The sequence below is a fragment of the Rhinatrema bivittatum genome, chromosome 8 (assembly GCF_901001135.1).
Source record: "Rhinatrema bivittatum chromosome 8, aRhiBiv1.1, whole genome shotgun sequence".
Lineage (NCBI taxonomy): Eukaryota > Metazoa > Chordata > Amphibia > Gymnophiona > Rhinatrematidae > Rhinatrema > Rhinatrema bivittatum.
In genome coordinates, this window is record NC_042622.1 from 256,721,537 (window position 1) to 256,745,235 (window position 23,699).

Consider the following 23,699-nt stretch of genomic DNA (forward strand, 5'->3'; position numbering starts at 1 on the left):
GAATCTTTGGTCTGACCCAGCATGGTACCTCATATGTTCTGTTTCCAGTTAACTTCTACACTTTTTATCTGATTTCCCTGAATCACAGCTCTTTCAAAACCTCTTCAGCAGCAGATATGCAATCTGAAAAGTTTTTTTGAAACATTGCCAGTTTTTACCCATGGTAGGACGATCTGCTGACAGATCTGGAAGATCACAGCCTTTTCCCTCTACCACAAAATTAAAAAAAAAAAAAAACTATGGGTAGGGCAGACTCTGCGTGGCTCACGAGCAGAGGAGCTCCATTTGATTCCCGGGCCAGCCAAATCAAAGGATGCCCAGAGTCAAGAATTCACTATCCCTGGAGGGAGGAAAACTCACCTTCTCAAATATCCCACCTTTTTGGCGACCTACTCCTTACAAGACCTTCATAATAGGCATCATTGTGCGGCAACTTGTACCATTGTTCACTCTGCCTTATTTTTAATCATCGGTCAGTCCATATTTTTTTGAAATTTTTGTGCTTGAAAATTAAAGTGCTCCGTGCTTTTAAAACTATTTCTCCGATTTTATATATTATGCAGGAGTAGGTCGCCAAAAAGGTGGGATATTTGAGAAGGGGGTTTTTTTGCATAACTATAGGAGAGAGGACTGATCCCTTACTCACATTAAAATTGAGTGTCAGTTGAAGGTTTTCTGACTGACCGGGAGGAAAACTCAGCCATGCCTCTTAGGTAACACGGGTGGGCCAGGTAGTCGAAGGTAGCCTCGACGTATAACCCCAGCCAGGTACTGGTCCTGCATTAGCTGATTAAAGCAAATGGGAGAAGAATATACAATGGTGGCAAACCTCCAGGGATTTGCACATTAAGAATCGTTCAAACTAAGCCAGCCTTCAGCTTCCATTCAATCTTGCTGCTGCAGAGTACACGTAGGGCTTCTAGTGCACCACCTACCACACTATCCACGCCCACTACCTCGCTAGGAACGCCCACTTGTTCTATAGTCAAGCATTTCATGCCCGGTTACGCCTATTGCTTTGCAGCTCGGCCCGCTGCTTCCGTGGCAGGGGCAGTCACTCATTACGCATGCTCGCATCTGTTTTCCGCCCTCTTTCTTTCTCCATTGGCTGGATAGTTGGCAGCCGTCGTCCTGGTGCCCGCCCTTTGCTCTGCCTCATCCAATGGCTGTGTAGGGGCGGGACATTGTTGTCTGGCTGAGGAGAGAGGGGAGGAGAGTGCGCCTCTAACCTCATTCTACCTGTCCCTGGACACTATGGCGGCGGCTGGGGCCGGCGCATTTCAACACCAGGGCTACGGCGGGCAAGGTGAAAGGGGGAGGGGAGGGGAGGGGACGAAAAGAGAAAATGTGGTGGGTGGAGTTAGGGAAGTGTGTGACGGGGGGTGGTATGAAAAGGGAGTGTGTGACGGGGAGAGAGGATTTGGCGGCGGCGGGTTGAGTGGGAATGGCAGGAGGAGAGTGACGGTGGGATTTTAGAAGCGAGGGCATGTGATAGAGGGCACGGTGAACGTGTAAAACCCTCTCCTAATCCTGCTCCACAGGCTCCAAGCACAGGTTGCGGGGTATTGGCCAGCACATGGGGGACCCCAACCAGCTCTTCGATGACACCAGTGCCGGTGTCCCGTCTCAGCCTGGAGGCTATACCAATCAGGGCATCGACATGGGTTTCCACGTGAATGCCATCTTCAGCGATCCCATGACCAACGTGGCCATGGCCTATGGCTCCTCTATTGCCACCCAAGGGAAGGACATTGTAAACAAGGAGGTAAAGTTGTATTCGGGCATCACCTGCCTGGGGCAATACCCACTACTTAGTCAATGTTGCGATTGAGACCAATGATTACCAGCCCTGTAGTGAACACGGTCAGGTGCTACAGCATCAGCATAAATTTAACAGGTGGGGATGACCTTCTCTACAGCTTATGTCTCATTTGTTCTTTCCTTTCTCCTGCTTTTCTAACTGCTCGCTGAACAGATAAACAGATTCGTGTCCATCAACAAGCTGAAGTACTTCTTCACTGTGGACACAACATACGTGATGAAGAAACTGGCACTGCTTATGTTCCCATACATGCATCAGGTGAGGTGACATGTCAGGGCAACGTCTGTGGTGGGGAACGGAGCAAGAAGGAGAAACAAGAAGCCAGACTCAGATGAGCCTCTTGCTATATTACTACCTTCAAAGATGAGGCTGCTGTATTGGGCACGGCTCAAGGATGTAAGTGTGGGATTCATTAGTTTGTAGTACTGCTCCGGGACAGTGTGGGATTCATAAGGTTGTAGTACTGCTCCGGAACAGTGTGGGAACCATGAGGCTATAATAATAATAAGAAACTTCATGCTGAGTAAGACTAGTGGTTTATTAAGTACAGCATCTTGTCTCCAATAGAGGCCTAATCTGATCTCTTTGAAGTACCTGAAAGATCATCTCCCTGTTGTGTTTTCCCAGATGTTGGAGGTCTGCCTAATGGTTTAATGGTTTATTAAGTTTTATATACCTATACATCGGACAAGCCTTCACATCGGTTTACACAAGATAAAACAAGATCAGAAATACAATATTCATAAAATAGTAACAGCTAAAAACTACATAAAGTAAAAAAGAAAAAATTAGCTGTTAAGAAAAGATAAAAACTTAAAGCATAAATCAAATAAATAAGATAAACATAGTCATAAAACACTAAAGTTAAAACATATATTAAACTAGATGACATACTGATAAAAATAAAAAAGGTAGCTCATCAAGATGGTTTAAAACTAAAGCGTGCTTATGCTGTACTGCTTATTTCTGGCATTGCTAGATAATAAGTATTAATGGACTTCCAGTCCATACCAGGATCAGTCCAGAGTCCTGGGTTTTGCATCCCTGCCAGCAGATGGAGACAGAAAGTTTAACTGTACATAACCCAGTGTGTCACCTGCAGTCCCTCAGTATTTCTCTGTCTCCAGCAGATGGTAGATGGTGCAAAGCCTGCAGTCTGGAGAGAGAAAAAAGAATTGAAAGAATTTTAAAGAAGCACTTCTGTATCCTCCCAGGGGGTAGTGAGGTCCTAGTGGAGCCATCCCCCTGGTGTGAAGTGGATGAGCAGGGGGTTGGTGACTTGTCCGGAGGTTCAGTGAAGTGGATATCTAGTGGTCCAGATCTCTTATCCCTCACGAGGTAGCGATGAGATCGGCTGACAGTTCTGCACAGCAAGCCTGAAGAGCAGGGAAGGAGAAATGGCTACTTATCTGATGGTTTCCTTTCCTCTAGTAAGGGAAGATCAATCCCCAAGAGTGGGTTATGCACTTCTGCCAGCAGATAGAGACTGAGCAAAAGCTGACGTCAAGGCCATATAGTCCCGTCCCGACAGCCTGCCAGTATTCACTGGAAAAGCCAAACCGAACAAAACTGATTATACTTGAACATTATTATTAACAATTAACCACTCATGCTTCCAAACAGACAGGAACACTGAGCTCAGCCAAAAGAAGGAACATATGTAGTAAATTAAGGGCTAGAGAAGCCACTTCCCAGACTTCAATGAAGAGAAGGAATCAAACTCTTGGTAGTCCACCTGAAGGAAGGATAGCCACAAATTTGAACAGCAGCAGCTGCGGGCAGGTTAGAGATTGATCTCTCTTTACTAGAGGAAAGGAAATTATCAGGTAAGTAGTAATTTCTCCTTCCTCAGTTTTCGGGCAGATCAGTCCCCACGAGTGAGATGTACCAAAGCTAATCTCGAAAAGGGTGGGAGGCTGCCAGCGGTTTAGTCAATACTACTACGAACGCGGCTTCCTCCCTAGCCCAAACATCTATGTGGTAATGCTTGGAAAAGGTGTGCAAAGATGACCGTGTCGCTGCCCTACAAATCTTGGCAGGTGATGACAAACAAATTTCTGCCCACGATACCGCCTGAGCCCTCAGGGAATGCGGTCTAATCTGTTTTGGCAAGGCCACTTTAGCAGTCACACAGGTGGCCATAATAACCTCTTTAAACTAACAGGGTATTGTAGCCCACGTCACCAGAGCTCCCTGTTTACTACCACCATGGAGTACAAAAAGGTGATCACACTTCCGAACAGATTTCGTCAACACCAAGTAGTGCAGCAAATGATGCTTGATGCCCAAGGAATGCAAAAGACGGAACTCAGCTTCACCTCTGACTCTGCCCAAGGCAGGCAGGGAAATGGACTGATTCAAATGAAACTCCAAAACCACTTTTCACAAAAAAAGAGGGCACAGTCCGAAATTGAACTGCCCATTGTTTTTGGGACCCACCTGTGACTGAAGAAACTTGAATCCTTCGCATTGTTGAAGGTCGCCAACAGGTCCAGATCCGGTAGGCCCCAGTGGTTTACCAGGAGCTGAAAGGCCTCATCTGCTAGCTCCCATTCTCCTGGATCCAGGCTTCTCCAGCTGAGAAAATCAGCTATGATATTGTCCTTTCCGGCAATGTGAGAGGCAGATATACTTAGAAGATGCTGCTCCGCCCACACCATGTGTGCATCTATCTCCAACACCTGTTGACTCTTGGTTCCACGCTGATGATTGATGTAAACCACTGTCATCATTATCGGACAGTATCCGGACTGCCAGAGCCTATAGCCGCTCTGTGAACCGCAGGCACACTAACAGAACCACTCGTGTTCCAGTCTGTTGATGTTCTGCTGCATTCCAGCACCTTTGCACCATCAGGTCCTGACAGTGAGCTTCCTAGCCCAGGAGGCTCGCATCTTTCGTGATTACCAACCAGTCCATGTCTCCAGGGAAATTTTCCTGAGATGATTCGCCTGTAACCACCAGTTCAACTGGGACCTCACCTTTAATGGGAGGAGTAGCCTCACCACATAGTTCTGCGACTGCAGACTCTAGCGGGAAAGCAACATGTGCTGAAGAGGGCACATATGTGCTCTCGCCAGGCAGACAAGGGCTCTGTTCCTCCGGGCCGAGGTCCTCCGCAACGGGGGAGGGTGGCTCGCGGTGGGTGTTGCGGGAGGAGGACACCCATCCCGTTCTATCCCCAGTGGAGCAGGTTTCCTCCTTTGGGGATGACTCTGGGCTACCGGGTTCCCCAGCTGAGGGGGGTGAGGACTCAGGGAGTTCTGCCTGGAGTTTGTGCTGCCTCTGCACTAGGCTTTCCTGGCTAGGAAGCAGGCAATTCTGAAGAGAGCAGCACGGCCGGATGTTTTGGCCGATCCCCCACCCAAGCAGGTGTTCACGGGGACCTCGGACCGGGGCAGGGGACCCGGTCGAGGATACGCTGCCGTCCCAGCTCGGAGATACCCTTTTCTCCGGAGTGAATCAGGATCCGGGGCTCACCCAGGACATGGGTGATGGTAACCAGATGACCCGGATCCGGATGAGCTGCTTCCTTCAGAGGGCGATGATCCCAGTGTGGTGCGCTTGTTTAAGTGTGAGGAGCTCCGTCCTCTCATCCCTCAAATCTTGGAGGTCCTGGGGATCAAGGTGTCGCAAGAAAAGTCCGACAGCGAAGGAGTTAACCCAGTCCTGGATGGGATTAGGGGACCGATGACTTCCTTCCCGTTGCCAAAGAAGATCTGCAAGCTGGTGACCCGGAAGTGGGACTCGCCAGATGTGGGCTTGAAAATGGGTAGAGCGATGCGCCCGGTGTGAGAGGCCTTTGTGGAGTCTCGCGTAGTTTCGCGGGCCAAATGTGAGGCTGTGCAGGGGACCCTACAACGGCTTCTCGACCTCAGGGCCATTGTTCCAGTTCCCCTAGCGGAACAGGGCCAGGGATGGTATTTGGTATACTTTGTGGTTCCTAAGAAAGAGGGCACCTTTCATCCCATTCTGGACTTGCAGAAGTTGAACCGGTGTCTTGGAGTCCTCCGCATTTGCATGGAGATCTTGAGGTTGGTGGTGGCCGCTGTGCGCAAAGGGGAGTTTCTCATGTCTTTAGACCTCACTGAGGTGTATCTCCACATCCCGATCTGCCAGGATCACCACCGGTATCTCTGGTTCAAGGTGCTAGATCGACAAGCTCTTCCTTTCGGCCTGGCGACGGTTCCATGTACCTTCACCAAGGTCATGGTGGTAGTGGCGGTATTCCTGCGCAAGGAGGGAGTCCTAGTGCACCCATATCTAGACGACTGGTTGATTCGAGCGAAGTCTCGGGAGGACTGCGAGAGATTGCTCCAGAGGGTGATGTTCACCTTGCAGTCGCTCTGCTGCAAGGTGAGCTTCAACCTGGTGCTTCATGTGCTTTTTGGACCTTCCTTTGAGCCTTTACGCAGGGCTCCCATTAAAGACTTGACCTTGAAGACCGTTTTCCTGGTAGCCATTTGTTCTGCCCGACGGATTTCTGAGTTGCAGGCTTTGTCGTGTCTGGATCCTTTTCTTCGGATTTACGATGATACAGTTTGCTGTGCATATTTCCTTCCTTTGTTACCAAAATGGTGTCTGTCTTTCATGTCAATCAGGTGGTGGAACTACCAGGTTTTCCACAGTGGTCCCGGGATTCCCCTCAGGACAGGGATCTTCATCTTTTGGATGTGCGTTGCACTCTTTTACGCTATTTGGAGGTTACCAATGACTTTCGGCAGTCAATCATCTGTTTGTCTTGTTCGGCGGGCCTAAGAAAGGTGACAAGGCTTCTAGGGCTACTATTTCGTGCTGGATTAAGGAGGTGATCTGCTTGACCTATGTTGCCCGAGGGCGTCAGGTTCCCGTGGGTCTGAGAGCTTATTTGACTAGGGCCCAGGCTACCTCCTGGGCTGAGTGTCAACTTCTGTCACCACAGGAAATCTGTAGAGCGGCGTTTGGTCCTCCCTTCACACTTTCACCAAGCATTATAGTTTGGATGTTAGGGCGCAAGAGGAATCGTCCTTCGATGAGTGTTCTGCGTGCGGGTCTTTCGGGTTCCCGCCCAGTGTAGGGTGGCTTGGGTACATTCCACTGATTTGGGTATGTTCAGGAAAGGAACATTGGTTCTTACCTGCTAATTTTCGTTCCTGTAATACCACAGATCAGTCCAGAGGCCCACCCCCATTTCAGATTCTGAAAGACTGCCTTGAGAGGTATTGTTTTACTGCAGAAAGAGATTTGTTCTCCTATTACAGATGCTCGTGACGGAGCAGATTCCAAGGTGGTCTACTAGTTTTTTGTTTTCTCCATTATGGGTGAGGGGTTGGCTGTTGTGTTTTTGGGTTCCAACCCCATTCGCCCTTTATTAAGGTTAGTTATTTGGGCTTGGGTACAGGCCAATACTGAGGGACTGTAGGTGGCGCTCTCTGTTATGTAGCAGTGCCCAAAGTTTTTGTTCTCTGACTCCATCTGCTGGTAGGAATGTAAAACCCACTGGTCTGGACTGATCTGCGGTATTACAGGAACGAAAATTAGCAGGTAAGAACCAATTCTCCTGTCTTACAGGTCGATACAGTACAGAGCGCTCCGGCTGTTTACCCGCGTTTGGACGCGCGTTTTCGACTCGCTAGCTTTACCCCTTATTCAGTAAGGGGTAATAGCGCGTCGAAAACGCGCGTCCAAACCCCCCCGAAACTAATAGTGCCCGCAACATGCAAATGCATGTTGATGGCCCTATTAATTATTCCTGTGCGATTCACTAAGTAAAATGTGCAGCCAAGCCGCACATTTTACTTTCAGAAATTAGCGCCTACCCAAAGGTAGGCGTTAATTTCTCTCGGCACCGGGAAAGTGTACAGAAAAGCAGTAAAAACTGCTTTTCTGTACACTCTCCGACTTAATATTATGGCGATATTAAGTCAGAGGTCCCAAAGGTAAAAAATAAAAAAAAAAATAAATTTTGAAATCCGCTCGCGGGTTGAAAACCGGACACTCAGTTTTGCTGGCGTCCGGTTTCCGAACCTGTGGCTGTCAGCAGGTTTGAGAACCGACGCCGGCAAAATTGAGCGTAGGCTGTCAAACTCACTGACAGCCGCCGCTCCTGTCCAAAAAGAGGCGCTAGAGACGTGCTAGTGTCCCTAGCTCCTCTTTTTACCACGGGCCCTCATTTGAATAATTTTTTTTCTGAATTGCACGCACAGGAGCGTGGCTTGTGTGCGTGTCGGGAGAGTGGGCGCTTGCCCGCTCTCCTGCGATTTTTACTGTATCAGCCTGTTAGTTTAAAAAAAAAAAGTGTAAAAGCTTTAGGTTTATGTCACAGTCAGATCTGTGGGAATAGTTAAAAAAATAAAAAAATAAATAAAATAAAATAAATAATAATAATTCAGAGAAGAATTTTCTACGAGCTCAAAGACAGCCTCCCAGGGGGTTGGCAGGTCCTGAGGGGATCCGGTGCAGGGATCCAGACATGTGGAGACCCTCGGGGGCGCCGGCGCCATCTTCCCTTTTCGACCGGCGGTACGTGCGGGGCAGGCCGGCCAATGCGTCCAACTTGTGCGCCTCCAATATAGACGTGCGCATAACTACACGAATATAGTGCTCACGCGTATAACTGCTTGCATATCGAAGCACATTACCTGTGCATCTATACACAGAGGCAATGGCACTGGCGACCAAGAAGCTCATAAGGCATTCTCTTTGCCCAGCCTGCCACATCAGTCGCACACCCTGAACTGGAGTCCTGTCTGTGTCATCATTGCAAAGAAGCCCAAGGGGTACCAAAGCCTGGTCCCTCACAGTCTGAGGATGGGTCTGGAACTACTACATATGATAGCACCCCAAACCTATGCAACTCTGAAATGGCATCTCCACAAGAGGGCATTTCAGGGGCTCCTGCTCAGACTCCCCCTGGGGCTAACATGGACCTGGGGGCCTTTTCCTGGTTAGAATTTTTCCAGGGACTGCAAACCTTCGTTCAGGCGCAATCAGCCCTGGTTGCGACCCAGGCCCAACCCCAGCCAGGAGTACCTGACGCTCCTGGCCCTTCTCGGGTGCCACGAGACATGCCTTGCCTCACCAAGAATTTTGCTGACAGGGACCCGGACACCTCAGACGATGATGGTGCCTCACTGGAGGAAGGAGAAATCCCTCCAGGCCTAGAACCATACAGAACAATGCTTCGCTTCTTCCACAGGGATGAATTACCAGCCCTTGTTTCACAGACCCTGAAGACTCGGGATCCCAGGCACGGACCCTATGGCGGAACCAAAGAAGAACCCCATCTTGGTGTCCCTTGTAAGGCCTCATGCTATTTCCCAATGATGGAAGCCATCCAGGAACTGACTGAACTGGAGTGGGATGCCCCGGAGGCAAGCTTTAAAGGAGGTCAGGCCTTGGAAGCCTTGTACCCTCTGGAACCAGTAACCAAGGAACACCTATGTTTCCCGAAAGTGGATGCCATGGTCTGCGCCATCTCGAAGTAAACAACCATCCCCGTGGAGGGAGGGGTGGCATTGAAGGATACTCAGGATAGACGATTAGAATCCATCCTTAAGCATTCAACGCAACAGCTATAACACTGCAGATCGCTTCCTGCTGCGCGCTCGTGGCACATTCCTGCTTGCTCCTATCGAGAGAGGCAGATAATTCTGGAACGTATGCTGGTGAAACGATTGAACCTGCAGCAGCCTTCCTGACGGACGCAAGCTCAGACATGGTGCGTACCTCAGCCAGAGGAGTAGCCTCAGTAGTGACAGCCAGAAGGCAGTTATAGTTGCGGAACTGGTCAGCAGACACGACTTCTAAGGCGAATCTCACAAGAATGCCCTTTAAGGGATCTCTCCTATTCGGAAGCGAATTAGAGAAGTTAGCCAGCAGGTGGGGCGAATCCCCAGTGCCTCTGGTACTGGAAGACAGGGGTAAAAGATCCCAAAGGCCCTCCCCCAGAAGAACTAGGGGCAGAGGCTCTCAACGTTTTTGACCCTACAGGAACTCATACCATGTACCTCGTCCCTCCGGAAGATCCCAGCCCTTTCGGAACCGACAAACCAAGAGAGGAACAGGCTCGGGGGCAGGCTTGAACCGTGCTTCCCAATGAGAATGGGCTGACCCATCCACAGGAAGAGGAAATAGGAGGTCGGCTTTCCCTCTTCTACCAATGATGGGTTGAAATCATGTCGGACAAATGGGTACTAAACACCATTCGCAGCAACTCTTGGGACAGATTTATGATGTCACCCTGCTACTCCCATACCAAGAGACTGGCAGTGGAATCCACTCTGACAAGACTACTCAGTCTGAAGGCTATAACTCCGGTACCTACGCCCCAGCAAAATACAGGGCATTATTCCATCTATTTTATCGTTCCCAAGAAAGAAAGAAGGATCATTCCGACCCATCTTAGATCTCAAGAACGTCACACAGTCATCTGCGGGTACTACACTTACGGCATGGAAACTCTCCCACTCCATAATAATGGCAGTACAACCGAGAGAGTTCCTGATTCTGCTAAACCAAAAGCATATATTTACTTCAAGCTGTGGGTACTCGTAAGATCTGGATGAACGGTGTCATCTTTAGACATCTCTGAGATATTAGATATGTCTCAGGAGACAGCAGTGACTAGAAGGAGACCCCGTCTAATATCTTTCGCTTTTTTGTAGATCGAAACAGTGTATTCAGGCAATTCATGGAATTTCTGTACTGTACTGAAATTTCTAAGCCAAAAAAGTCTTCCTCCCTTCCCCGAGGAGAAGGAAGCTGATGGAACAATTACGACGATTGATGACCAGTTCACGCCCCAAGGTATGGAACTATCTTCAAGTCCTTGGGCTCATGGCATCAACCCTGGAGGTCGGTCCGTTGGCAAGGGCTCACATGGACCACTCCAGTACTCCTTACTGTCACTCGCTGTCCCAGGACTACTCAATTCGCCTCCAACTACCAGCAGAGGTATGTCCTCAGCTTCAGTGGTGGCTACAGGAAGCCCACCTAAGCAGAGGATTAAGTCTATCCCCACCGAACTGGATCGTGCTCACCACAGACACGCGCCTACGAGGGTGGGGAGCCCACTGTCAGGAACTGACGGCCCAGGGACAATGGAACAAGGAAGAAGCGGGATGGAACATAAACCGCCTGGAAGCTCGAGCAGTCAGATTAGTGTGCCTGTGATTCAGCCACAGGCTCCAAAGCCAAGCGATTCGAGTAATGTCGGACAATGCTACTACGGTTGCCTACATCAACCGCCAGGGAGGAACCAGGAGCCAGCAGGTGTCTGGAGATAGACCCTCTCATGGCATGGGTGGAAGTAAACCTACAAGGCATCTCGGCCTCCCACATCACAGGATAGACAACGTCTCAGCAGACTTCCTCAGCAGAGAAAGCCTAGACCCGGGGGAATGGGCACTGTCGACCAGAGCATTCCAAATGATAGTAAATCGCTGGGACCTCCTGGCCGCCTCTCTCAGTGCCCAAGTCCCCAGGTTCTTCAGCCACAGACGAGAGCCACACTCCCAAGGGATCAATGCCCTTGTCCAGACCTGTCCAGAGGAGGGACTTACTGTACACCTTCCCTCCATGGCCACTACTGGGCAAGGTCATCCGCAAGATAGAACATCACAGGGGACTAGGTTCTGCTAGTGGCCTGGATTGGCCAAGACGCCCATGGTACGCAGACATGCAAAGACTCCTTGCGGGGAGCCCTCTGTGCCTACCTCCACACAGGGATCTTCTCCAGCAGTCTCGATTCTCTCTTTAAAAGGGTTACGTGCATAATCCTTTAAAAAAAGGGGCTCTTAGGGAAGATAAGGCCATTGCAGAAAGACTAAATGAATTCTTTGTTTTCGTGTTTACTAATGAGGATGGTTGGGAGATACCGGTTCCGGAGATGGTTTTCAAGGGTGATGAGTCAGTCGAACTGAACCAAATTACTGTGAACCTGGAAGATGTAGTAGGCCAGATTGACAAACTAAAGAGTATCCCATCACTGGACCAGATGGTATGCATCCTAGGGTACTGAAGAAACTAAAAAATGAAATTTCCGATCTATTAGTTAAAATTTGTAACCCATCATTAAAATCATCCATTGTACCTGAAAACTGGAGGGTGGCCAATGTAACCCCAGTATTTAAAAGGGCTCCAGGGGAGATCTGGGAAACTATAGGCCAGTGAGCCTGACTTCAGTGCTGGCAAAAAATAGTGGAAACTATTCTAAAGATCAAAATCGTGAGCATATAGAAAGATATAATGGACAAAGTCAACATGGATTTACCCAAGGGAAGTCTTGCCTAACAAATCTTCATTTTTTGAAGGGATTAATAAATGTGGATAAACGTGAACCTTTATGTAGTGTATTTGGATTTCAGAAAGCATTTCACAAAGTCCATCATGAGAGACTTCTAAGAAAACTAAAAAGTCATGATATAGGAGGCGATGTCCTTTCGTGGATTACAAACTGGTTAAAAGACAGGAAACAGAGAGTAGGATTAAATGGTCAATTTTCTCAGTGGAAAAGGGTAAACAGTGGAGTGCATCAGGGATCTGTTCTTGGACCGGTGTTTTTCAATATATTTATAAATGATCAGGAAAGGAATATGACGAGTGATTTGCAGATGATACAAAATTATTCAGAGTAGTTAAATAACAAGCGGATTGTGATACATTACAGGAGGACCTTGTGAGCCTGGAAGATTGGGCATCCAAATGGCAAATGAAATTTAATGTGGACAAGTGCAAGGTGCTGCATATAAGGAAAAATAACCCTTGCTGTAGTTACACGATGTTAGGTTCCATATTAGGAGCTACCACCCAGGAAAAAGATCCAGGCATCATAGTGGATTATTCTTGAAATCGTCGTCTCAGTGTGCTGCAGCAGTCAAAAAAGCAAACAATATTAGGAATTATTAAGAATGGAATGGGTAATAAAACGGAAAATGTCATAATGCCTCTATATCGCTCCATGGTGAGACCGCACCTTGAATACTGTGTACAGTTCTGGTCGCTACATCTCAAAAAAGATATAGTTGCGATGGAGAAGGTACAGAGAAGGGCAACCAAAATGATAAAGGGGATGGAAAGCTCCCCTATGAGGAAAGGCCGAAGAGGTTAGGGCTGTTCAGCTTGGAGAAGAGACGGCTGAGGGGGGGATATGATAGCGGTCTTTAAAATCATGAGAGGTCTTGAACGAGTAGATAAGAACATGCCATACTGGGTCGGACCAAGGGTCCATCAAGCCCAGCAACCTAAGTCTATTCCATGTTACCATTGCTAGTAATATTGGTGGTTATTATCTAAGTCAACTTAATTAATAGCAGGTAAGCGGCTAATAGAAGGACTAGGGGGCACTCCATGAAGTTAGCTAGTAGCACATTTAAGACTAATCAGAGAAAATTCTTTTTCACTCAATGCACAATTAAGCTCTGAAATTTGTTGCCAGAGGATGTGGTTAGTGCAGTTAGTGTAGCTTGGTTCAAAAAAGGTTTGGATAAGTTCTTGGAGGAGCAGTCCATTAACTGCTATTAATCAAGTTGACTTAGGAAATGGCCTCTGCTATTACTGGCATTAGTATCATGGGATCTTCTTGGTGTTTGGGTACTTGCCAGGTTCTTGTGGCCTGGTTTGGCCTCTGTTGGAAACAGGATGCTGGGCTTGATGGACCCTTGGTCTGACCCAGCATGGCAATTTCTTATGTTCTTATGAATCTAGGTGGAATGGGATTTAGTGGGCTAGTGGATTGACTGATTCTTTAGAGGATCTTTTCTATTTCTTGTGGGGGTGACTTCCCTGAAGTCAATTAGTGGGAAACGTTTGGCTGAGGTTTGGTGGGAGGTAGTATCTTTGTTTGGGAGATGTAGTGCTGTAATTGAAGTTGAGGAGAGAAGACCATCTAGGGACGATCTAATTGTTTGGATTTTTTTTCTGTAAAGAATTGTGCAAAGACTTCTGCTGAAAAATTTAACTTTGTTCTGGCAACAAATTCCACAGCTTAATTATGTGTTGACAGAAAAAATACTTTCTCCAATTTTGTTTTAAACTTGCTATCAGTTAGTGCATGAAGTGTTCCCTAGTCCTAGTTCTTTCTGAAAGGATAGACAACTGTTACAACGCAATGAATGTGTGAGACCCATGAGGCAGCAGAACTGGGGAAGACTTTGCTCGGGGGCAGAGTGTGAGATCCATGGGGTAGCAGTACTGGGGAAAGATCAGCTCAGAGGCCATGATGTATAGTAGTGGGAAAAGGGCTGCTTGGGTGTAGCAAGACTTCTAGCCTGCATGAAAACTCCAATAGTTTGGTCCATTCCCAATTCAGGTTTTTGCTCTTGAGGCTGGAAGCAGTGCAGAGGTTGACCAGGGCTGGAACTGCAGTCTTGGGAAAAGAAGGGAACCAAACCCCCCAGCTTCTACAGTGGCACTTTATAGGGCGAACTCCAGTGCTGGAAAGAATGTCGAGATCATGAAAAGGGGAGGGTAGCCTCTTTCTAACTCATTGTTTTTGAATGCTATGAAACTTACAAGATTCCTTTTGAAAAGACAAAGAATGAAGAAGTGGGCATTTAGAAGTGTAATTAGAAGAGCAGACTGGAACCCTTGCCACGTGTGACATCAGTTGTCTTGATTCTTGTTCAATATCTCCTTGCAACCACCTCCCTACCCTGTCCTCCCCTAGTTACTCATTTACTGTTTTTTGCTTTTTCTTTAGAACTGGGAAGTGCGCTACAGCCGGGATGTTCTACTAACCCCACGACACGATGTGAATGCACCAGACCTGTACATCCCCAGTGAGTACTGCCCAAGCTGGATGGGAGCCTGCAGGCATGGCAAGGCTGTCCAGAGTTCGGAGAAGTCTGTCTTTCTCTGTGTAATACTGACACATTTTGACCCTTGTAAAAGAGAAAAGCCCCCAAGATGTTTGTCTGTTTCTAAACACTGGATATTTTGCCTTTACCAAGTTGGTGTAAAGGCAGATTACAATTGAATTGTCATTAAATTACAGTTCCAGTAGTTTCACAATTTACAAACCACATAGGGAATAAAAATGATGGAGGAATGATGGGATTGGGCTGATAGAGATAATAGCCCAGATGCTTTGTAAAAGAAAGTCACAGTACAAAGGAAGGCACCTAGTGCAGAGGAAATGAGAGCAATCTGCTCAAGTTGCCAATGATAGAGGGAAATCTAGGTCACAGCTTTTGCCCTTGTCTTGGATGTGGAATCTAGGGGAAGGTTTGGTTGAATAGGAAAGCTTTGGCTTTCCTTCTGAAGGTGTTGGGGTAACAGTATATTGTCTTATGATTTTGGGGCAAAGCAGCTGAATACACAGTCTTGTATAGGTTATCCTGGCAGAAGGTGCTAGGGGAGAAGATAGAAGGGCCATTTGGAAGGATCAAAGTTCTCTTGTTGGGGTGTAGAAGAATAGGAGTTGGGAAAGATACTCAGTGACCAGGTTGTTTTTGAAGATAAAGTAGATTGTTTTGAATTATATCCTGTTTTCTACTAGGAGCCAGTGTAGGTGCCTTAGGATTGATTTAATGTAGTAAGATGCTTTGGCCCCTACCAAAATTAGAAGCAGCAAAAAGGACTGCAGCAGTGTCCTGACACTTTTATACCCAAGGGCAGCAGAATAACTGGTTTCCTAGCGTGTAGCCAGATGGACTCAGGACCAATGGGTATAGTGCTCTTCTGCTAGTAGATGGGAGATGGAGTCAGATTTCAAAGCTGACTTCACTCTAGATATACCCCTGCAGTAACCTCAGCCCTTCAGTATTCTCTATAGTATCTCTCCATCTTTTAGCAGATGCGGACACTATCCCATACACTAGAATAGCGTTAGAATTACAGCAAAGAAGAAACAAATTTACCTTAAAGAAGATCGAGCCCCGCTCTCCTGTGGTGATACCTAAGGGGTCCCTCCCCCAGTCGGATGAATTCCTGAAGTGATCTCTGATATCCCTCGAGGTATGTCTTGGTTCGGTACTGGCTCCCAGCGTGGACTTAGCCCCCAGTGTGGCTGAAAGGCAGCGGGTGCAGAAACAAGCGCAGTGGTGAAGGTAATTCCCTCTCTCCCCGCAGCTGGAGACCGTCCGGCACACGATCGGTAAAGCGCCGAGACCAGGTAAGAAAAATCTTTAAATTCAGGTGTCCCAGTTTCCAAAGCTCGGATTGCCGTACTGAATTCTTCTCCAGTGAGGTTAAAAGGGAGCACCGATCGAGTTGAGCAGCCTTGGTTGGCTAGGCCCGGATCTGGTGCAAGGGTCCACACACGTGGACCTGGGGGGGGCGCCATCTTGCCTTCTCGACCGGCAGGACAATGCCGGGCGGCCAATGCGCCTAACTTGCGCGCATCCAAAGAAGAGACGCATATAGCGGCGCGCACAGCGACGCGCACAACTGAGCACAGCCGTGCGCAATAACTACAACGCACAAGCCGCGTTTGCAACTGCCTCACACGCAACAAATAGCGACAATGGCACTGGCGCCCATGAAGGCCAGAGGCCAACCTGAATTGGAGTCCTGTCTGTGTCAACATTCGAAGAAGCCAGGGGGAACCAAAGCCTGGTCCCTTACGTCTGAAGATGGTTCCGGAACTACTGACGATAGCTCCCCGGATCTCTGTATCTCCGAGATGGCTTCCCCAAAGGAGGGCACCTCTTGGGTCCCCTACGCCGACTTCCCCTGGGATTAACATGGACCCAGGGACCTTCTCCAGGTTGGAATTTTTCCAAGGGCTACAAGCCTTTGTTCAGGCACAATCTGCCCTGGCTGCGCCCCAGGCTCTCAACCCCTGCAGGAAGCACAAGATCCTCCTGGCCCGGCTCAGATGCCTCAAGACATGCCTCGCCTAACCAAGAACTTCCCTGACAGGGCCCCAGACTCCTCAGATTATGAGGGTGACCCCCTGGAAGAAGGAGAAATCCCTACAGAAATGGAACATACTGAACCATGCTTCACTTCTTCCACAAGGACGAATTACCAGCCTCGTTTCCCAGACTCTGAAGGTGCTTGGTATTTCCAGGCACGGACCCTATGGTGGAACCAAAGAAGAACCCCATCTTGGTGTCCCTTCATATAAGGCCTCATACCTACTTTCCAATGATGGAAGCCCATCCAGGAACCTGATTGACCTGGAGTGGGATGCCCCGGAGGCCAGCTTCAAAGGAAGTCGGGCTTGGAAGCTATATATCCTCTAGAACCAGCGACCAAGGAACGCCTGCGTTCCTGAAATGTGATGCTATGTCTGTGCAGTCTCAAAGCGAACGATGATTCCCATTGAGGGAGGGGGCTGCATTGAAGGATACTCAGGGACAGACGATTGGAAATCCATCCTTAAGCAGGCCTTCGACGCAACAGCAATGACACTGCAGGATTGCTTACGTGCCGTAACTTCTTGCTCCTCTCGAGAGAAAGGGCAAATAAACTCCGGCATGTATACCGGTGGAGACGATGGAACCCGCAGAAGCCTTCCTGACAGACGCAAGCTCAGACCTAGTTGTGCAGCTTCAGCCCAGGGGTGTTTACCTCGGTAGTGGGCGGCCAGAAGACAACTATGGGCTATGGAATTGGTCTGTGGACGCGACATCTAAGAGTGAATCTCACAAGAATTGTGATCTCAAGAATTGTGAATCTTGTGAATCACAAGAATTGTGGCTCCCTCCGCTCTCTCCCCTTCCCCCTATTCCCCCCCCCCCCCAACTCTAGCTCATCCTAGACGCTTGTTAAATGCTATTTATCAAAGTTACTATCTCCAGTTAACCATTCTAAACTCTATGTAAATCGTTATCTATAATTTATCTTCTTAAGTTACAATGTTACAATGTAAATATATCTCTCTAAATTATTATACACGTTACAATGTAAAATAAGCAGCCCTTGCCTTATTTGTTCAGTTATATGTAAACCGATGACGAATGTCGGTATATAAAAACAAATAAATAAAAAAAAAAAAAAAAAGAATGCCCTTTAAAGGGTCGCTCTTGTTCGGAAGCGAATTGGAGAAGTTAGCCAGCAAATGGGGTGAATCCTCAGTGCCTTGGCTACTAGAAGATAGGAGTAAAAGATCACAGCGTCCCTCCCCCAGAAGAACCAAGGGCAGAGGATCGCAGAGCTTTAGACCCTACAGGAACTCGCAGTTTCAGTCATCTCATCCCTCCTGAAGGTCCCAGCCCTTTTGGAACCGACAGACCAAGAGGGGAGCAGACCCCGGGGGCAGGCTCCAGCCAAGCTCCACAAAGAGAATGAGCTGACCCATCCACAGGAAGAAGGCGATAGGGGGTCGACTTGCCCTCTTCTACCAAAGATGGGTTGAGATAACGTTGGACAAATGGGTATTAAACATCATTCGAGAAGTTTACTCTCTGGAGTTCTGCAGCATCCCTCGAGACAAATTTATGATGTCACCCTGCCACTCCCTCACCAAGAGACTGGCAGTAGAAAACACTGTAACAAGACTACTCAGCCTGAAGGCAATAACTCTGGTTCCCACACCCCAACAAAATACGGGGCGTTATTCCATCTATTTTATCGTTCCCAAGAAGGAAGGATCATTCCGACCCATCCTGGATCTCAAGAACGTCAACCGTCATCTGCGGGTATTACACTTCTGCATGGAAACTCTTCGCTCCGTAATAATGGCAGTACAACCGGGAGAGTTCCTAACCTCCCTGGACCTTTCCGAAGCCTACATTCGTATCCCAGTCCATCAGGATCACCAGCGCTGCCTGCACTTTGCGATACTGGGTCAACATTACCAGTTCAGAGCGCTACCCTTCGGCCTAGCAACCGCCCCCAGAACCTTTGCCAAAATCATGGTGGTCGTGGCGGCAACATTGAGGAAAGAAGGGATCCTGGTACACCCTTATCTGGACGACTGGCTGATCGGGGCAAAGTCTTCGGAAGAGAGCTGGCAGGTGACCAGCAGAGTCAAGAGCCTACTGCAGAACTCGGTTGGGTTGTGAACACAGGCAAGAGCAGTCTGCAGCCCTCAGAATTGCTAGAGTACCTGGGGGCCCGTTTTGACACCAAACAGAACAAAGTCTTCCTTCCTTCCCCGAGGAGAAAGAAACTGATGGAACAATTACGACGATTGATGACCAATGCACGCCCCAAGGTATCGGACCTATCTTCAAGTCCTCTGCCTCATGACATCAACCCTGAAGATTGTCCCATTTGCAAGGGCCCATATACGACCGCTCCAGTGCTCCTTACTGTCACGATGGAACCCACTGTCCCAGGACTATTCAATTTGCCTCCAACTACCAGCAGAGGTACGTTCTCAGCTCCAGTGGTGGCTACAGGAAGACCACCTAAGCAGAGGAGTAAGCCTATCGCCATCGAACTGGACCTTGCTCCCCACGGATGCGAGCCTGCAAGGGTGGGGAGCCCACTGTCAGGAACTGACGGCCCAGAGACAATGGAACATAACTGCCTGGAAGCTTGAGCAGTCAGACTAACGTGCCTGCGATTCAGCCACAGACTCCGAGACAAAGCAATTCGAGTAATGTCAGACAATGCGACAACGGTTGCTTACATCAACCGCCAGGAAGGAACCAGGAGCCAGCAGGTGTCTCTGGAGATAGACCCTCTCATGGCATGGGCGGAGATAAACCTACAAGGGATCTCAGCCTCCCACATCGCAGGAAAAGACAACATCTCAGCAGAGAGAGCCTGGACCCGGGAGAATGGATGCTGTCGACCACAGCCTTTCAACTGATTAGAAAATCGCTGGGGCCTCCCAGCCATGGATCTACTGGCCACCCATCTCAATGCCCAAGCCCCCAGGTTCTTCAGCCGTAGACGAGAGCCACACTCCCAAGGAATCGATGCTCTTGTCCAGACTTTTCCAGAGGAAGACTTACTGTACGCCTTCCCCCCGTGGCCACTACTGGGCAAGGTCATCCGCAAGATAGAACATCACAGAGGTCTAGTTCTACTAGTGGCCCCGGATTGGCCAAGACACCCATGGTACGCAGACATGCAAAAACTCCTTGCAGGGAACCCTCTGTGCCTACCTCCACACAGGGACCTTCTCCGGCAGGGCCCGATTCTCCACGAAGATCCGTCTCGATTCTCTCTTACGGTCTAGCCCTTGAGAAGACTTGCCTGAAGAAGCGCAGTTACTCAAAGGCTGTGATTGACGCCCTGCTCTGAGCACACAAGTTCTCCACGTCCCTGTCATACATACGTATCTGGAGTGTATTTGAAGCCTGGTGTGAGGATCTTAGGATACTCCTGCGGGCAACCAAGATTCCCATGATTCTGCAGTTCCTACAAGACGGTATAAAGAAGGGGTTGTCACTCAACTCCCTTAAGGTCCAAATAGCCGCTCTGGCCTGCTTCAGAGACGAAGTAGACTGCATCCGGCTAGCAGCCCATCTGGAGAATTGTCCCACTTCCTAAAGAACGTTCATAGAGGCATCACCCCTAAAGTGCCGGTGCCTCTATGAAACCTCAATCTAGTATTAGACTTCCTAGCTGTGGATTCCTTCAGACCAACACGCGGTCTGTTCACTTCGCCTCTTAACATTGAAGAGCGATATTCCTGGTGGCAAAATGTTCAGCCTCTGTCACATCTCCGAACTACAGGCTTATCCTGTCGGGAACCGTTCCTTAGGTTTCACGCCTGGAACCATACAGCTGCGCGCACCGTCCCCTCCTTCCTACCGAAAGTGGTTTCCGAGTTTCACTTGAACAAAACCATCTCACTACCATCTCCGGATGAACATAAGGACTCGGAAGTCTCACGCCTTCTTCGCCATCTAAATGTCGGCAGACTCCTAGTACAGTACCTGGAAAGATTGGAACCGGTGCGCAAAACGGATCACTTGTTCGTCCTTCACAGCAGGAAGATACAAGGAGAAGAGGCCTCACAGGCGACCATAGCCCGCTGGATCAAGGAAGTAATCGAGGCAGACTACATAGAGGCAGGGAAGCCCTTACCACTACAGGTTAAGGCTCATTCTACAAGAGCCCAGGCAGTTTCTTGGGCAGAAACCAAGCTGCTGTCGCTTCTGAGATCTGTCGGGCGGCAACGGGTCCTCCATACACACCTTCTCTAGGTTCTCCTGGATGTTCAAGCCCGAGAAAAGACAGCCTTCGCAAGGGCAGTACTAAGCGGGCCACGGGCAGCCTCCCGCCCTTTCTGGGAGTAGCTTTTGTACATCCAATTGGTCCTGAGTCCATCTGGCTACACGCTAGGAAATGGTGAAATTGCTTACCTGATAATTTCGTTTTCCTTAGTGTAGACAGATGGACTCAGCATCCCGCCCACGGCTGCCCCAGAAAAGGAGAACCTCAGATAGCAAACCTCGAGACTAAGCAAATACGGGAAAGCTGCAGCCTACCCCCTAGTTCAAGACACCCACAGTTTGTCCGGTTGTCTGCGTTAATTGGTTGAGTGCACTGGCGGTCTCCAGTTTGGAATTAGTTGAACCAGTTCAAGGTTTTTTTTTTTTTTTTTATTACTATTATATTATCAATTTGAAAGTTAACACAATATAACTTCAATATTTAGACACAATCAATTTTGCAAACATTATTGGTCGGACAAAGCAAAAAATCACTTGTTAACAGTATTAAAATAGGCTAACATTATATTTCGTCCTATACCAATTTCTATATAAATCAAATCAAACTTGAGAGAGCTGCATGGAAAATAGAAATTTAGGGGAGAATATATTTACCACAATTTACTAACAGGGCAATATTGACTGGGTATTCCTTTTTTTACTTCAGTTATGACAGTGGGATGAGGTGGTTAATTTACGTTGTTCTATGAAATTCTTCAATGGTCGGGCAAAAAGAAAAATAAAAATCTCGTCTTGCTTTGAGATTAAACATTTGCATGGAAACCTTAAAACAAATTTATAACCCAGGTCTATTGCCTGTGATTCTACATCTCTCATTATCTATGATTTTTCATGGGAAGTGTGATTCTCACCTAGAGATTCTAGATAGTGTTTCCTTTCAGTGCCGCTTACAATGGTAAGCACATGGTATTTTCTTGCTGTCGATGATGGCATTGGTCACAGATAGATGATGGTTTGTTTTTTTACTTTCTTTCAGCAATGGCGTTTATCACATACATATTGCTAGCCGGGATGGCACTGGGCATACAGAAAAGGTCAGTCTTTGTATGTGTGTGTGCTGTTTTTTTCTGAAAACCGTTTATTATGCGTTTATGTGAGGTTAAGTAGTGAAGATAAGAAACAGGGAAATGAGGAGTAATGGGAGAAACGGCACAGAGATGCAAAAATGAAGCTGGGGCAGGCACGGGCAAAATATAGTCTGACTTGATTTGTGTGTGGTGACTGATAGATTCCCATTTACACTCTGCAGGTTCTCCCCAGAGGTACTGGGTTTCTGTGCCAGTACAGCTCTGGTCTGGATGATTATAGAAGTGTTGGCCCTGCTCTTAACACTCTACCTGGTGACAGTACAGAGTGACCTTAGCACTTTTGACCTGCTCGCTTACAGTGGCTATAAATATGTAGGGTAAGTAGCAGTCGTTGAGACGGTGTGGAACTGTACCGCAGAGTCTTGCATTGCTTACTGTATAAAGACTCCCAGGTTAGGATGGATGGCCCTGGGGGGAGGGGTAGCTGTATGTATACAGAATTCACGGCTGGCTTTCTTCACTAGGATGATCCTGACGGTGCTTAGTGGTCTGCTCTTTGGTAGCGATGGGTATTATGTGGCTCTGGCTTGGACTTCATGTGCCCTCATGTACTTTATAGTAAGTGTCGGTGTATGCATTTTCTCCACTGTGTGTGTGTCTGCTATGAACAGAGTACTGCAAGACTTAGCCTTGCTCTCTCTCTCCACCCCAGGTGCGCTCTCTCCGGATGAAGATCCTGTCCACCCTTACCTCGGACGACATGATCAGTCACAGCGCTCGCAATCGCCTGCGCATGTATGTTACGCTGGCCACTGCTGCCTTCCAGCCCCTCATCATCTACTGGCTGACCTTTCACCTTGTCTGATGCGTATTGGGGGAAGGGGCTGCACCAGCAGAAATGGAAATGTGGTCTAGAGTCCAGCACCTGGCTGTGACATCCATCACTGGGCACTGCAGGAAATGCCATGGGGTGGCCCATGCACCAGAGAATCCCCTGGGGGCCCAGTTCACTCTTTCTTTGTGTTTTTTTTTCTTTTTTCTTTGGCATGGCTGATGCAAGTGGAATTCTAGTAATGATTTCCATTGTGCTTCTTTTTCTTTGATTTTATTATATATTTTCTAATTTGTTTTAAATGAAAGCATCACTCGGATCATGGACTCAATTCAGATATATCACATGAGTAGAAAATTTATTTCGGTTGTGAGGCAGTGGAAAAATATTTTGAGCCAAAAAGCAGAGTTGGGCATGGCCAAACATGACTCGGAAAGGCAGTGGCTGTTATATGGAAGATGATGCACAAGAGAGGTGAGCAAAGAAAGGGGAGGAAGAATCAATTTCTTCCTAGTAATAAAGTTTGCAGAACCCTCAGTGTGTGGAATTTATCTCTGCAACATTAAATATGTGAGGGACATTTGCACTGGCACTGCCTGTACTGTATTTGTTCTGTGTCTGTAAGAAATGGTTGAACTGCTGCCCACATTTTCTTTGATGCTTTCACCTTTAAAAATAATTAAATGCCTCCTTTCACTCGTCAATGCATCCTTCCTCATCCTGCCAGGCCAGTCCAGAAGTATGGGATTTGTCCCTCTTCTAAGCAGGAGGAGGCAGAAAGTGAAAACTTTGCACTGACAATTCTCTTCCTTATATAGTCTGGTACAGCAGGGGAAGCCATTAGCAGTTCCCTGTACGTACCCGGATCAGTCCAGACTCCTGGGTTTGGCCCCCCCTCTAGCAGATGGAGACAAAGTTTACCAAACAAACTCTGCCTCATATAGGCTGGTGCCACC

General features: G+C 48.1%; 1 protein-coding gene across 1 annotated transcript; it reads left to right on the forward strand.

Annotated features, from left to right (window-relative positions):
- The first annotated feature begins 1,147 nt into the window (after window positions 1-1,147).
- Window positions 1,148-23,444, forward strand: YIF1A (Yip1 interacting factor homolog A, membrane trafficking protein). Its single transcript, XM_029614660.1, has 8 exons — window positions 1,148-1,306; window positions 1,542-1,765; window positions 1,976-2,080; window positions 14,502-14,580; window positions 21,860-21,917; window positions 22,133-22,288; window positions 22,436-22,529; window positions 22,624-23,444. Exons 1-8 carry the CDS (start codon window positions 1,255-1,257, stop codon window positions 22,774-22,776), a joined length of 921 nt encoding a protein of 306 aa, XP_029470520.1. The 5' UTR covers window positions 1,148-1,254; the 3' UTR covers window positions 22,777-23,444.
- Window positions 23,445-23,699: the final 255 nt, after the last annotated feature.

Excerpts from the sequence above, each read along its gene's own strand:
- YIF1A (XM_029614660.1), top strand. The coding sequence starts at position 1,255 with ATGGCGGCGGCTGGGGCCGGCGCATTTCAACACCAGGGCTACGGCGGG. Across the intron at positions 2,081-14,501 it reads TGTTCCCATACATGCATCAG|AACTGGGAAGTGCGCTACAG; the intron begins GTGAGGTGACAT and ends CTTTTTCTTTAG. Across the intron at positions 22,289-22,435 it reads AGTGGCTATAAATATGTAGG|GATGATCCTGACGGTGCTTA; the intron begins GTAAGTAGCAGT and ends TTTCTTCACTAG.